Source organism: Mastigoproctus giganteus, chromosome 3, assembly GCF_048544385.1.
Source record: "Mastigoproctus giganteus isolate SK-2022 chromosome 3, ASM4854438v1, whole genome shotgun sequence".
NCBI lineage: Eukaryota > Metazoa > Arthropoda > Arachnida > Uropygi > Thelyphonidae > Mastigoproctus > Mastigoproctus giganteus.
Genome location: NC_143577.1, coordinates 190,389,471 through 190,403,909, shown reverse-complemented (window position 1 = coordinate 190,403,909; position 14,439 = coordinate 190,389,471). Strand labels below are relative to the sequence as shown.

Here is a 14,439-nt window from a genome sequence, read left to right as displayed (position 1 = left end):
TCAGAAGGAATGATCCTCCACTGTGCAGCACCTGTCATACCCAATTCACAGAAAAACACCTAATCATTGAATGCTCATTATATATGAGGAACACCAATAAGCTTTCTCATCCGAGAAACCTTATTGTCGTTCTTCATACCGATGAGATATAAATGATCTTTTTACTGTCCTAAAAATGTTAAAAGAAATAGTCTGATCGGTCTGATCTAAAATGTGATGTATGTTGTAATAGGTATATTATGGCTTTAGTAGCCGTTCCACCATTAAATCAGACAAACAATAGAAACAAATAGTTCAAACACGAACTGTCTGTATGAAAAAGTTGAATATGATTAAAGTCGCCTGATCTATACAGGAGGACTTGATCGTTCTCCACATATACTCCACCTATACTGAGCTATAATTGATCATATCTCGATTAGGTAATGATGCCACAGTTTATGGCTCGCTTCGAAAGAATCTGTTAGAATGTCTCAACCCAGTACAACATAGTGCACTCAGAATTGCTCTTGGGGCGTTGAAAACTTCGCAAATCAAAAGCCTCTATACAGAAGTCAATGAAGCTCAACTTCACCTTCACAGAGAGATGCTGCTCTTCAATTATGCGGTTAAAATACATAGTCTTCCTACTCATCCTATCTCGTTATACCTCTGATTCGCAATGGGTAAATCGTTTTAGAAATATACCTAATGAGAACCTACAGGAATCCGTCTAAGTGTGCTAATCCAGCAGTGGAATTTCATTTGACAATTCTCGTCAAGACACATTGTACAACCATAATGAAAAATGTGCATACCTTCATGGTATGACTACTTTAGGCATTGGGGGGAACTCTTTGTACAATCAAAGGTTTCAGAAACCACGTGTACCCCACTTCTTGGAAAATGCACAAACACTTTAAATTGATACTGACGGCCCGAAATGTAACACAGCTGTAGGAGCTGATGTGTTTTTACCAACATCGGCATTCTCTGCGTCATTACCACAGCATGGATGTGTTCACTGCAGAACTCTATGCCATTAAGATGGCTTTGACCTCAATCAAAAATGGCTTCGGTCCGAAAACTATAATCTATACAGACTCTTTGAGTGCAGTGAAAGCCCCCCGTACCAATTGTCACTCTTCACATCCACTCGTTAAACAAATAAGATCTCAAATATTGCAACTTGATAGTAAACAGAGTGTAATATTCCGCTTATTACCTGGCACGCAGGAATACCAGGCAATAAATGTGCAGATAAAGCAGCATGGAACTCCTTTGATAATGATGGCATCCAGATTCTTTATGCAGAGTATAAGCCAATCATACGCCGAGTATGCAATCAAAAATGGAAGGGATTCGGCATAACTATTTATATAACAAGTTAAGAAGCATAGAACAGAATCCACAGGTATGGAAATTCAGCTTCCCATCAAAGAAACACGAAGTTGTGCTGGCAAGAGTAGGTATTGGTCACGTTCATCTTATGCATCTCCATTTATTTCTAGGAAATGATCCTCCTCTTTGCTTAGCAGAGACTATTAACCAGTAACTGTAAAACATTCTCATAGAGTGCACTCATTTTTAGTTTACCAGATCCACATCATTCCGATCCCTCTCTAACTTATAAGAGTCTCTTCAACTTAGTCATATTATTGGGAATAACTCCAATCTGAGTTTTTTCAAAAAAAATCTTTGGGCCAGTACTAATACCAATATATATTTTATCACATATTTTTCTTTTAATTTTTATGATTTTGTATCGATTCCCTTTGTTAGGGCATTACAGCCTCTACTGCTGCTTTGCCAGTAAACTCCAAAGCAGTCCAATCAAACAATTCAAATATAAGAAAATTGATATATAATAAATAGCGAATTTATTAATAATGTGTAATATAAGTGTGTAATAAAATAAATTGTATTTCAGATTGTTTCATTGTCCTTTTAAATGATTTTTTTTTTTTCAGATAAAAAGGAACTGTCCCGGTGAGTTATTTGCCATGAAGACGATCTTTGCCTTCATTTGTGCAGTGATCCAAAGATATGAAATAAGACTACCCAATGGACAACCAGTAACAAATGAAGGTCATGTCATTTTAACAAATAAACCAAATCCTTTTAAGCTGTGCTTCTATCATAGAAGTGTCATTGAAATATATGGTAAAGAAGGTCCCTTTGCTGTATGAATTTGATTGTACAAATTTAAAATAAAATTTAAAATTGAGGTTTATCTCTTCATAAACTGGGTTCGAGTGCATTAAAGAGTGTCAAAAGCATACAGAATTTCAAAATTAAATTACCGGATGACCCACAGAAAATGGGATTTCCAAGGTTTAAAATATTTGGTTGAACTTGATTGACTGTTTTAGGGTTTGTGGTGCATCACAAACTTAGGCCATATTCCACCATATACACTGAGTGATCACTGAATTACGGCCACCTACCTAATACTTTGTATGTCATCATTTTGCCCTCATTACAGCAGCTATCCGATGTGGCATTGATTCAACAAGATTCCGGAAGCGTTTAGGAGGTATGGCCAACCAAGCTGTGTGTAATGCGGTCAGCAATGCAGGTAAATGGTGTGTCTAGACGCCTGATATGCCTTTCAATAGTGTCCCATAAATGCTCTATGAGATTGATATCAGGGGAAGTTCGGAGACCAATCGATATGCTGGAAATTAGAACTGATTCCTGCACGAGTGCCCGATGGCTCGGCGCATTGTCATCTTTGGAAGACATCGCTATTCGGGAAAAAGTGTAACATCGCGGGGTGTACTCAGTCAACAAGCAGTTGACGATAGCAGAGACCACTGATACGTTGTTCCACATGCATCAGGGGTCCAAGTTCCTGCCAGTCAAACATGCCCCACACCATACAACCGCCTCCATCGGCCTGCACTTTTGATATCATGCATGTTGTTGACGAAGAGCCTCATGTTGTTGACGCAAATCTGTACACGACCATCCACGGTGTGGAGTAAATAACGTGACTCAACCGACCAGCACACCTTCTTCCTGTCTTTTATCGTCCAACTTGCATGCTCTTTCCACCAGGCGAGTCTTTTACGCTGATGAACCTTGGTTCATCATGAATCCATACATGCGAGCGGGCAACGCATGGTCATGACAGATATTGTTCCCAGTTGGCCCATGTTGTATTGGGTAGCCAACTCTTCAACAGTGCTTCGCCTGTACGAGTCGTTGGAATCGGCGTTCACTTCTAACATCAACCTTTCGTTCACCTTTGCAGTTTTGCCGTCGGATTGTTGTTTGGCCATTTCGCCGCCAGTCGTGGTTCACTTTAACTACGGCGGCTCTCGAACACCCCATCAGTTCAGCCGTTTGCGAAATCGAGGCACCAACTCGTCGAGCTCCAACAATCTGTCCTTTATCAAAGTGCGATAAATCCTTCCTTTTACACATCACGCTCGGAATTTTACTGCCTACTGAATCATTGACACCTTATCTATGCTACATAGTCGACTCACTGCGCACTCTCGTACCTCACGTGGTCAACGGGTCGCATTCAGTTTTCATAGAGTGGGTGGTCAATTCAGTGATCACTCAGTGTATAACATATCCCTAATTGTGCAAGTTCTGTGGTTGATTTGCTGTTTTGCTGACGAAAAACCCGAGTTTAAGGGAGAAAAGCACTGTACCCTCGCCTGAGACCGTCAAAAACAGTCATGTTGTGAAAAAGACCCATAAAAATTCCTCACTTCATCGACGGGACTCTAACTCAATACTTTTCCTCCCGCTGTGGGGAGGACAGCGATCTTTTTATCGCCATCATATTTTATTCAAAATAAAATAATATTTAAACTCGTTTAATTAGCAGACAAAAAAAATAAACATTTTATATAAAAGAGAAAACAAATTTTATAAGTTCTTTCATCAGCATACTTTCTTACGTGCAAATTTTTCTGGGAACAAAACATATTTTAAAAGGTTTGGGCTTATATGTAATGCTCATATCAGCATCCTCAACATTGAGTTGAATCCCATCAGGAGGTTTAATCTTGTACATCTTTACGAGGGAGACGATAAATAGAAATATGCTTATATTCGCCAATCTTTCTCCAGGACATTGTCTTTTACCTGCGAAAGAAAAATAAATCACAGTTTGTTTTAAAAAAAAAAACATTGAAGCTTAAGTCTAAAATATCATACAAACACTTATTTTATACACGCCATTAAGAAAATAAAGTAAATGTACAGGAAAAAGAATAATGTAATTGATAAGATAAAATTAATTTGGCCAGTACTTAGATCAGCGTATTCAAGATCTAATAAGATTGTAATCGCCTTTTCAAGTGATGTTTGCAAGCTTATAAGATAACAGGCTTATTAAATTTTAAACAGTTTATGTTGATTCTAAATAAATTTAAATGAAACACACCTTGAGAGAATGGCATTAAACGCTTGGGTTTCACTATCGATTTACCATCGGAACTAAGAAACCTTTCTGGGATAAAATCATATGGCTTGTCCCAATATTCTGGATCGTGAAAGAGTCTCCAAAGATTGATGATCACTGTGGTGTGTTTTGGGATGTCATATTCGCCAAGAGTCGTGTCCTCAAATGTGCTGCATGAAAAAATAATAATAACTGCACCTGTCTTCTTTTAAGGAGAAAAATAAAACAAATCAACTATTAATGTAGAAATTCAAGGATTGAACGTGCAAGATTAAACTGACATGATTTTATTGTTTATTATAGCAGATGTTGAGTCAGCTAAGCTTACGAGGCATCAGTAAATTATGTGTATTTTATATTTTGTTTTGTTGTTTGAGGAATAGAAAACACAAAGATATGGAGCTATATACTGTGAATCCGAAATTCATTCACTTATAGAGAGAGAGAGAGCTTTTAAAAACCTTCTAAAATTCCTCACGCCCCTAATATGAAAGACTTTATATTATGGGAATTACCACAAAGGCCAAAACTACATGGTAAGGTTGGAAAATGCAATGGTATTTTCCAACCTTACCGTGTAGTAAGGCTAAATCGAGAGTTTGCCTGTATTCCAAAAAAAGCTGATGTACAATCTTCAAGGGTTTTTTTTGAAAAGCTCTTGTCATTTTCAAACTCTGTCATTTTCTGGTTGTTTCTTTTCCTTTTGTTTCGTTTTGGTCTCATCGTGGTTCCCTCATCTGAAGATTGTAAGATGCATAGGGGCAATTCATCGTGAAATATTCTATCTTTATCATGAAGGTTGTTGATTGCTTGGACTATCTCCTATTCGTTCAGGGTTATAGTAGGAAGTGGATATTAGTGTTATTCGTCTGGAAGGAGGAATATGAAATGGAGAGATAAACAAGTTTTCTGGACTCAAATAAAGAGTTGCATCTCCATCAAACCTTCTATGGCGCGAGGAAGTTAACTGGCTAAATTGAGAGTTTGCCTGTATTCCAACTGGAACTCCTTAAGTTATGAAGAAATAAAAACAAAAATGTGGAATTTTATATAAAAAAAGCTGTACTCACTATCTGAAGCCTCCTGTTGGTACGACGTGTGTTAGTCTGAATGCTTCCAACTGAGTGGCATAAGTAAAAGGCATGTTTTTACGATCTGAAAAGTTTCCAGCCCTCTCTTCGCCAATAACTTCACTTATTTCTTTTAATATTCGATCTTGAACGTCTGGTCGAGTAGAAAGTAGCAGAATGATCCAATTAAGTTGTGCAAAAGAGGTGTCGGTTGCTCCTAACATGAAGGCTTGAGCATTTGAAACTGCGATGAATTCTGAAAGGAAATAATAACTGTAGTAGATTACTCAAATTTAGTAATTTTTCCGAAATTTTGTTTTGATAATGCGCATATAAAACAAAACTGGTTAAGCTGAAATATAACATCGATAATTTTATGTGATTTAATCATACCATGTCATTCATGAGAATGAACGGTGAAATGTTATTTTAAATAAAAAGCAAAACTTTTTTTTGCAAATGCTATTTATTTGAAAAAAAAGTCAAAAGTAGACATAACAGCAGAAAAGGTTTAGTTGGTTCCATATAAGAAGAACAAGCCCATTTAAAATGAAATAACTAAAAAACCTTGCGTATTGGCATCATGATTTTAAAATTACTAATAATGTCCACCTATTACTTTATTTAATATAGAATAGATGAGAGATAAAAAAAGGGCTGCATTTACAGTTCAAGAAAGCGTGACTAACCTTCAGACCTCTTAATTTCATCTGCAATCTTCCTACGCTCAGTTTCCTTTAAGAACTGTTCCAGAAATCTTCCGGATATTTCGAATGGCTTAGTTTTAAGCAACCTAATACGATCCCTTTTGCAAAAATAAACAACACTGTAAAACACATGCATCATATAATATCTTCATTTATTGTTATTCTTGAATCATCTGTAATATTTAAATGCAGTATACATTTTTGTACACTGTATGTATAGAGTATCTATATGGCGTTTCCATCCTAAAGGCTGTTTAGGCTGGGCCTTCTTTTTTAAAACTGCTTCGGTAGCTCAATTGAATTCTGTGCTTTGGAGTAACTAGTCACAGCACGTGGTGTGGCGAACGTCCGGTGACAGCAAGCTTCCTGATTATATCGTCCCTACAATGAGGGAGCGTGATGATCTCGGACTGTTTTTCAAGCTTTGTTATGGGAATTATTTGTTGTTTGGACAAAATCATGAGTTCTTTGGTTTATCTAGTCGTGCTGTACAATAATTTGTTATTTACATTGTGGAAACACGTAGGGGAGGAATATCTGTATCATCGTTCTCCCTGTCATACTGCTCATGTTGAAACGGACTGGTCTGAGGACCTTAGAATTGACCTATGCACCTCAAAATTTGTGTTTACAGGAGACATACCTGAAGGCAAATGAAAACCAATCCTTGCATAATATAATAATCACACATAAAGAGAGAATTGGGGATGGACCTGGCCATGGAGACGTTACTGTGCTTGTGGGCAACCAGACTCCATTTCAGACTATACTGCTTACCACCATCAACTTAGAAGCAACAGCAATCCACCTTACGAACGGCTTTTAAAACCATCTGTTTCATCTATGTTCCACCTGAGACCGATATCCCCTGGACGGTCGTTGATCTTATTTAGTTGCCTTCCTCCGTCTTACTTCCTGGATATTTGAATGAACAGACCATCCTGTGGGGTACTGCTGACATTAATGGAAGGGAACATGTCATAGCTCACTGACAATGACATCATTTTTCCATTATTTATCAACTCTTAGCAGCTTAGCTCAATTTCTTGTGCAGAAAAGCATACAGGCTGTAGCAGGTATTCCTAAAATAGTCAAACAACTTCTTTCAGGAGACCTCCTTGTGGAAACATTTAATCCGAACCACTATAGGCATCTCCTTAAGCAAACGACTTTTGGAGGCTTTCCAATTTTTGTAACACCACACACAACTTTATAAATCTGAAAAGGGGTGATTTCGGAATGGGATCTCCTTAATGTTCCTGAAGAAGAAATTACTGAAAAACTTAAGGCACAACTTGTCATCAATTCCAAAAGAATAATCACTCTGAAATAACTCTCTGCTGGATACCAAGACATTCCGGGATAGAAGGCAATGCAAGGCAGCAAAGTCAACATCAGAACTACAAAACAAAACATTGACAGTGAAATACACTTATTTTAGATCAATTATTATTAGAGCAAGTGCAGACGAATGGGCTCAGATATGGGGAAATTACACAACAATAACTTACAGGAAATAAAACCTAATCCTCAAATATGGGACTCCAGCATCACAACAGTTGCAGAGAAGAAATAATTCTTTTCAGACTAAGAATTGCCCACACATTATTACTCATTATAATCAAATCCCCCCTCTCTGTGTTCAATGCCAAGTTCAGTTTTCAGTATGACAAATTCTTTTGGTCTATCTTCGGCTCAGAAATTCCATCCTTTGCTTCCAAAGTTTATGTAATAATCAGAATCGACTTACGTTTAAATTAGGCAATTTAAATATTATGAAACTCTGAAATTCTTGAAAAACTGTTTAATTCCATTCGGAAAATCAGACTTGATAAACAAATCTAACAAATTTCATTTACATTAACAGACCTGGAAGGCACAACTTTTCCTTTGATGCCCTTGTGCCTTAAAACTCAAACAACAGCGGCACCAGGGGTTCTTGCCAGAAAAATAAGCCGCATATTAAGCAATCATTGCCAATTGCCTTGATAGTGATCATCACGCGTGATGGGTCCATGAACTCATATTGTTTGCGCAACATTAGAAGATGTCGGTCTGGGAGGGGGTTGCACTACCATTCGAATCATTCGCCCAGACACTCGTTTCCAGCATCCAACCAGCTTATAGTTGGTTGGATGCTGAAACCCATCCAACACGACAGCATTCGCCCTCGATGATGATCAGCAGTCAGGACAAGGCGTCTCTAGGGTCGTCTGTTGCGGAGTTCCATTGGCCTGAATGTGGGGAGAATCTTCATTTTGCATCTTGTTCTTGTACATGTATTCCCCACATTGTATTCAAGTTAAAACTAACTTGAACTTATAATTAACTTTAACCTCAAAATTTATTTGAAAATATCAAGATAATTGCTTTTAATGAATAATTTTTGTTGAAGATAAAAAAAAAAAATTAAGAAATGATTGAGTCTATAAATTACACTAAAAATAAATAAATAAAAAAACAGTTAAAAGAAAATTAAGTTTAGTATAATTAAATTAAATTACAAAAATTAAAATCCCATATTCACTTACCAGAGAGCTTTGTTAAGTCGTACAACAGGACGATTGAATGTCTGAGGGGCACCAACCCGAAGCAGTTTGGAGAGCTTTAGCAGGGTAGGTATGAAACTGAGGGCACTTCCTTGGACGCATATTTTGTCCATTCCAGATATGCCTTCATCAAGAAATGATCGCTTTGGGTCGTTATAATTGAATCTCTCGCCACATAATCCGTACCAGGTAATATTGTTTAATGTTTGATAGAGATACTTTTGATAGTCAAGGGGTTGTCCATTGTATTCTTCGATCTTCTTCAAAAAATTTGATATTTCTTCCTGCAGGGATAAGTAATAACATATTTATTGTAAGGCAAAATCTAAATGGTAAAATGGCTTAACAGGACATAGATTACTTAATATTACGTCTAATATAATTACTCATACTATTTTAAATATTTATTTTATTTTTAATTTGTCTGGATATGACGTGGCTGTAACGTGCAATCTGCAATACTAATTTTTAGGCAAAATCGATAGAACTGGAATAATGGCCTTAATTGGATAGTAATCGAGAGAATAATGCTGAAGTTGAGGGCCCGAGAAAAAAGGAGTAGTTGTCATATAAGGAATAGATGATAGCAGTGATACATGAACATTTACAACATAAAAACTACAGAGTGTTATTTACTTCGGATAATAAATTATATACCTGAACGCATTCGTCGAATGTAGTTCCGAATTTGAGGCAATATTCAAAAATCCTACGCTGGTCATGCCACTCTTTTCCATTGGCTGACGCAACACCTAGTCAATGAAGAAGGAGCTGTTAATGGATTCAGACATAAACATATACTCCAGTATGTATTAAAAATATATGCATATAGTATATATCAGAAATTTAACCACAGCCACATGTTACTGAACAGGCTTACATTAAATGAAGCAATTTCAAAATAAACTCCTGAGTTTGAGGCACGATGGGACTATTCCAAGGACATGTTTCTCAACTGGAAACGCGTTTATTTTTTCTCTTTCGTTATTCTTTTATTTCTTCACAGAATATGATTCATCCGAAATGGTTACACTGAAACACTAAATCATCCCGATGATTATTCTTCCATGCAAAACGCATAGGTTTCAAATCCCATGACGGAAGAAATTTTAATGGGCTTCTTACACCATTGCCGAGTTAGTGTCGGGAGAGGACTGTGGAATTTATTTCATTCAGCAAACGAAAAAACTGGACCATAGAAAATAAGCAATTTATAATGTAATAACCTGTTACAACGTAAGATCGCTCATCGGTGAAGACAGGATATTAGAGCTGGAAAAGAACTAGAAAATGTAAATTGGAATATCATCGGTTTGGCTGATACAAGAAGAAGAAATGAATCACTTATAAGTTTATCAAGTGGAAGTCTGCTGTATGCCAATGGAAACGGTGAAAGAAGTGAAGGTGGAGTTCGGTTTCTGGTCCATAAAGATTTAAAAAACATTTTGGAATTCAAAAGTACATCACCAACGGTGTCGAGACGAATACTCAGGATTTCTAAGAGGTAAAAACTAAAGGTTATAATGATTTATGCACCAACATCGAGCCATGATGATGAAGTTGAAGAAATGTACACCGAAATTGAGTCCTCTAAATGATCAGACAATCCACTACACTACTATTATGGGAAACTTTAATGTTAAGGTTGGAAAAAGGCAAAACAGCACAGAAAGAGGAACTATAGGAAATTTTGGAATTGGTGAAATAAATGAAAGATGTGAAATATTTGTGGAATTTGCAGAATCTCAAGGATTGTCAGTAATCAACCTTTTTTCAAGAAAAGGGTGAACAGAAAGTGGACATGGAAGAGTCCAAATGGATAAGCAACTAATGAAATCGACTTCATCCTCACTAACAGAAGATATATCGTCAATGATGTTACCGTCATGAATCAGGTAAATGTTGGAAGTGATCACAGAATGGCAAGATGCACACTTGATATAGATGTAGGAAAGGAAAAGAAAAAAACTGACTCGAGTAAATAATACAAAGGTCTTTGAGGTAACAGAATAGGAGAAAGAGCAGTATGTACTTGAACTTAAGAACACGTTTTAGCTTCTGCAGACTGCTCAGAACCAAGATATCGACGAGGAATATTAACTTTCTGAAAGTGGGAAAGCCCAAGAAACATATAGGGGAAAAGAAATCCAAAGAAGAAAAGAATTAGTCAAGAAACACTTGTTATGATGAACCGAAGGCGACAAATGAAGAGCAAGATCACTGACAAGGACAAAATTTAGTATACTGAGTTATGCAAAACCATTAGAAAGAGGCTCAGAGAGGACATAAGAAGATATAACACAAGAAAAGTAGAACATAAGGGAAAACAAAGGATTTAAATCAGCAGCCATGAGCAGTAATACAGAAAGACAAATGATACTGAAACTGAAGAATAGCGATGGTGTACTTATAAACACCAGAGAAGGCATAATTCAAATAGCAGAAGACTACTATAGAGAATTATACAAGGAGCAAGGGAATTATGCCAGCATTGGGGAAGATGGATCGCAAATTAGCAACAAACACGGCATACCCGATATTCTTCCTGATGAGGTAGAACAGGCGTTGAAGAAAATGAAGAATCCGAAAGCCCCGGGGGAAGATGAAGTTACTGTAGAGTTTTTAAAAATGGGAGGAAGAGACATAACACAAAAACTGGCAAGGCTCTTCACAAAGTGCATTAGAAAAGGTTGCATTGTTCCACTGCTTAGGCGTCACGCCTAAGCAGTGGAATAATGCAATCATAGTTTTGCTACATAAGAAAGGAGATAAACCAGAAATTGAAAATTATAGACCAATTAGCTTGTTATCCTACATCTACAAATTGTTCACAAGGGTCATTACTAACAGATTAGAAAGAATACTTGATGAGAATCAACCGAAAGAGCAAGCTGGCTTTAGGACAGGATTCTCGACTATGGATCACCTTCACGTAATATCACAGCTAATGGAGAAAGCAAATGAATATAAAACACCATTATGCCTGGTATTTGTGGATTATGAAAATGCATTTGACTCCATACAGCATAAAGCAATGTTTCGGGCACAGGAAAGACAAGGCATAGATACCCCATATATTATGATTTTGAAGAAAATATATGAGAGTTCTACCTCCTTTATTCGACTAGACAAAGACAGTAGCAAATTTAAAATCGAGAAAGGAGTTCGACAAAGAGACACAATATCTCCGAAGCTGTTTACTGCTGCCCTTGAGGAAGCTTTCAGAAGATTAGACTGGTTGCAGAAAGGAGTCAATGTGAGTGGAGAGTACCTAAACCATTTATAGATGACATTGTGGTCATAAGCCATAATCCAAAAGAAATAGAGGAACATTTTAATCAGATATGCACAGTTATTTTGGACTAAAGATGAACATGGCTAAAACAAAAGTAATGATGAACTTGAAAAGGTAGTCATATACTTATCTGGGACGGGTTATTAGCTGTAATAATGATAAATGGCTAGAAGTCAAGATAAGGATAAATTTTGGATGGATAGCATTCAGGAAATATAGTCACATACTGAAGAGCAATATCCCAGTTTGTCTGAAACGTAAAATAATGAACCAATGTATACTCCTCACCATGACTTATGGAAGTGAAACTTTGGCACTCACCAAAATAATGGAAGAGAAGCTGCGAATTACACAGCGAAGAATGAAACGAATTATATTGGGAATCAGACTGTTAGATAAGAAGAGAAACACATGGATTAGGCAGCAAACTCAAGTAAAGGACATTCTTATCAAAACTAAAATGGTCTTGGGAAGGACACATAGCTGGAAGACATGATGACAGATGAACTAAGAAAATAACATAATGGTACCCAAGAGGAGCTAGAAGAAAACTTGGAAGACAACGGCGGACATGGATAGATGAAATTCATGAGTTTGTGGGTTGTAAATAGATGGCCATTGCACAAAACAAAAGGAACTGGAAAGTTGCTGGAGAGACCTTCATCCTGTAGTAGATTGAAAATGGCTGATGATGATGATGAAGAATGTAATAACGTCTCCAGTTTAACACCATCATAAGAAGTGAGACCCCATGGCTGTTATAATCAATTCGACAAGAAGTTTCCAATATACTTTATTGGAATATTGGATTTATTACGTCAAATACATCTGTTAATTTTGAGATGAACACGTAAATATCCAGTTAATTTCATTGTCAAGGTTCAGTACAAGATTTAGTATGCGTTTTGGAAAAATGTTCCAGAAAATGATCTCTTTCACATCAGAATACTTCCTGTGAGGCAGTAGTTTGCTTTGGTGTTAATCTTACTGGGAGGACAGTACGAGACACTGATATGGTCTTTTCATAGCAAGCATATAATCCTATTATAGAATACATGACATTTTGATACATTGCCAATGTGATCTATGCTATGTACTGCACAAATAAAATAAATTTAAAAACATGATATACTGAATGTATATTCATGATATACATGAATATTTATCAGAAAGATTATTCCTTTTTCATTTAAATGCATTATTCTATTATTTGAAAGAGTAGCGATATTATAATAAACCAAAAGATAAATTAACTAAATGCGATTTAAATTTAAATAGATTTTACCTCCACTTACCAGCTAAACCAGGAATTGCATTAAAGAGTCGACTTGGCGGTTTTCCCAAAAATTCAAATTTATGCAGTGCTTCGGTGGCAATATCATAGTCTCCAACCACAACTGTGTACATTTGTCCAAGGTATAGCCTGGAATAAAAATGAGTCTAACTTTTGTGCATGAAAATAAAAAATAATAATAAATAATCAAGGGAATGAAAAGGATATTGTGGGTCTAAGTGGTGCCTATCCTCTTATTCGATTCGTTCTGCTAGGTGAAAAAGGTTTTTTGAGTGTACTTACAATACTTCTAGCAAAAGAATAAAATATATAATAATAATAATCTGATAGCAAGAGAATAATGTGTATCCACTACGAGATCTGATTAAATATTCGTTGTGGTGATTCATTGTTTCTAATTGCCAAGATAATGTTACCTCCTTTTCGTTCATAAAGCTTTAATCTCTGATTACAGTGGGACAAAGTACAGATTTTTCTGAACAAAAGGTTAGGGTTTAAAATTGCCTATACAATGGGCAATTTTGCTGTTTTAACGTTTAGATTGTTATATTTTAAAACGTTTCTCTATTCAATTTCCACTTTTGTAATTAGATGTAACTGTCTCAGAATTTTGGGAATTCCATTAAGAGGAAGAATAATTACAACTAGCTACATTCCGAGATTTAATCGATAAGCGTTTCCATCTTCTTCCCTTTTTCGTTTAGCTCAATGTCTGAATTCAATTTGGGGTTAATATTAACCATGCTATTCAGATAACGAAGTTTAAATTTGGTAATACCGTGAACAGAAAATATATTGCGATTAAAATCGCTGTCAGCATACTGTCGTATTCGAATCCGTTTGAAATGACTTAGATAGACACAAACTTAAATAAAAGATTAATACTTACGAAAACACATTTCCATATTTCTCAGAGAGTTTCTCGAAATCTCGGTGCAGAAATTTACTGAGAAAGGGCAGATAACCCACAAAAGGCAATCCTCGAGGACCATTTGGAACATTTCGGTAAGTTTTACGTGTCAAAAAATCACAAAACAAACGCACAATAATCGCTAACAGCACCGTTGATAACGCATATAAACAAGTGTTGCTAAGAAAGGAGATTACAGAAACGGCAGCCAT

General features: G+C 36.4%; 1 protein-coding gene across 1 annotated transcript; it reads right to left on the bottom strand.

The window, feature by feature from the left end:
- Positions 1 to 4,487: 4,487 nt before the first annotated feature.
- LOC150088514 (cytochrome P450 18a1-like) lies at positions 4,488 to 14,439 on the bottom strand. Its single transcript, XM_090370205.1, has 6 exons — positions 14,207 to 14,439; positions 13,319 to 13,446; positions 9,386 to 9,480; positions 8,711 to 9,012; positions 5,473 to 5,728; positions 4,488 to 4,572 (listed from the first exon to the last, which is right to left on the bottom strand). Coding segments are annotated over exons 1-5 (759 nt in total). The 3' UTR covers positions 4,488 to 4,572; positions 5,473 to 5,727.

Bases quoted from the DNA above. Each gene is read 5' to 3' on its own strand.
- LOC150088514 (XM_090370205.1), bottom strand. From the start codon at position 14,439: ATGGCTGCCGTTTCTGTAATCTCCTTTCTTAGCAACACTTGTTTATAT. The intron at 13,447-14,206 runs GTAAGTATTAAT...TTTTTATTCCAG, and splicing joins AAATATGGAAATGTGTTTTC to GCTATACCTTGGACAAATGT. The intron at 9,481-13,318 runs GTAAGTGGAGGT...TTCATTGACTAG, and splicing joins TGCAATTCCTGGTTTAGCTG to GTGTTGCGTCAGCCAATGGA.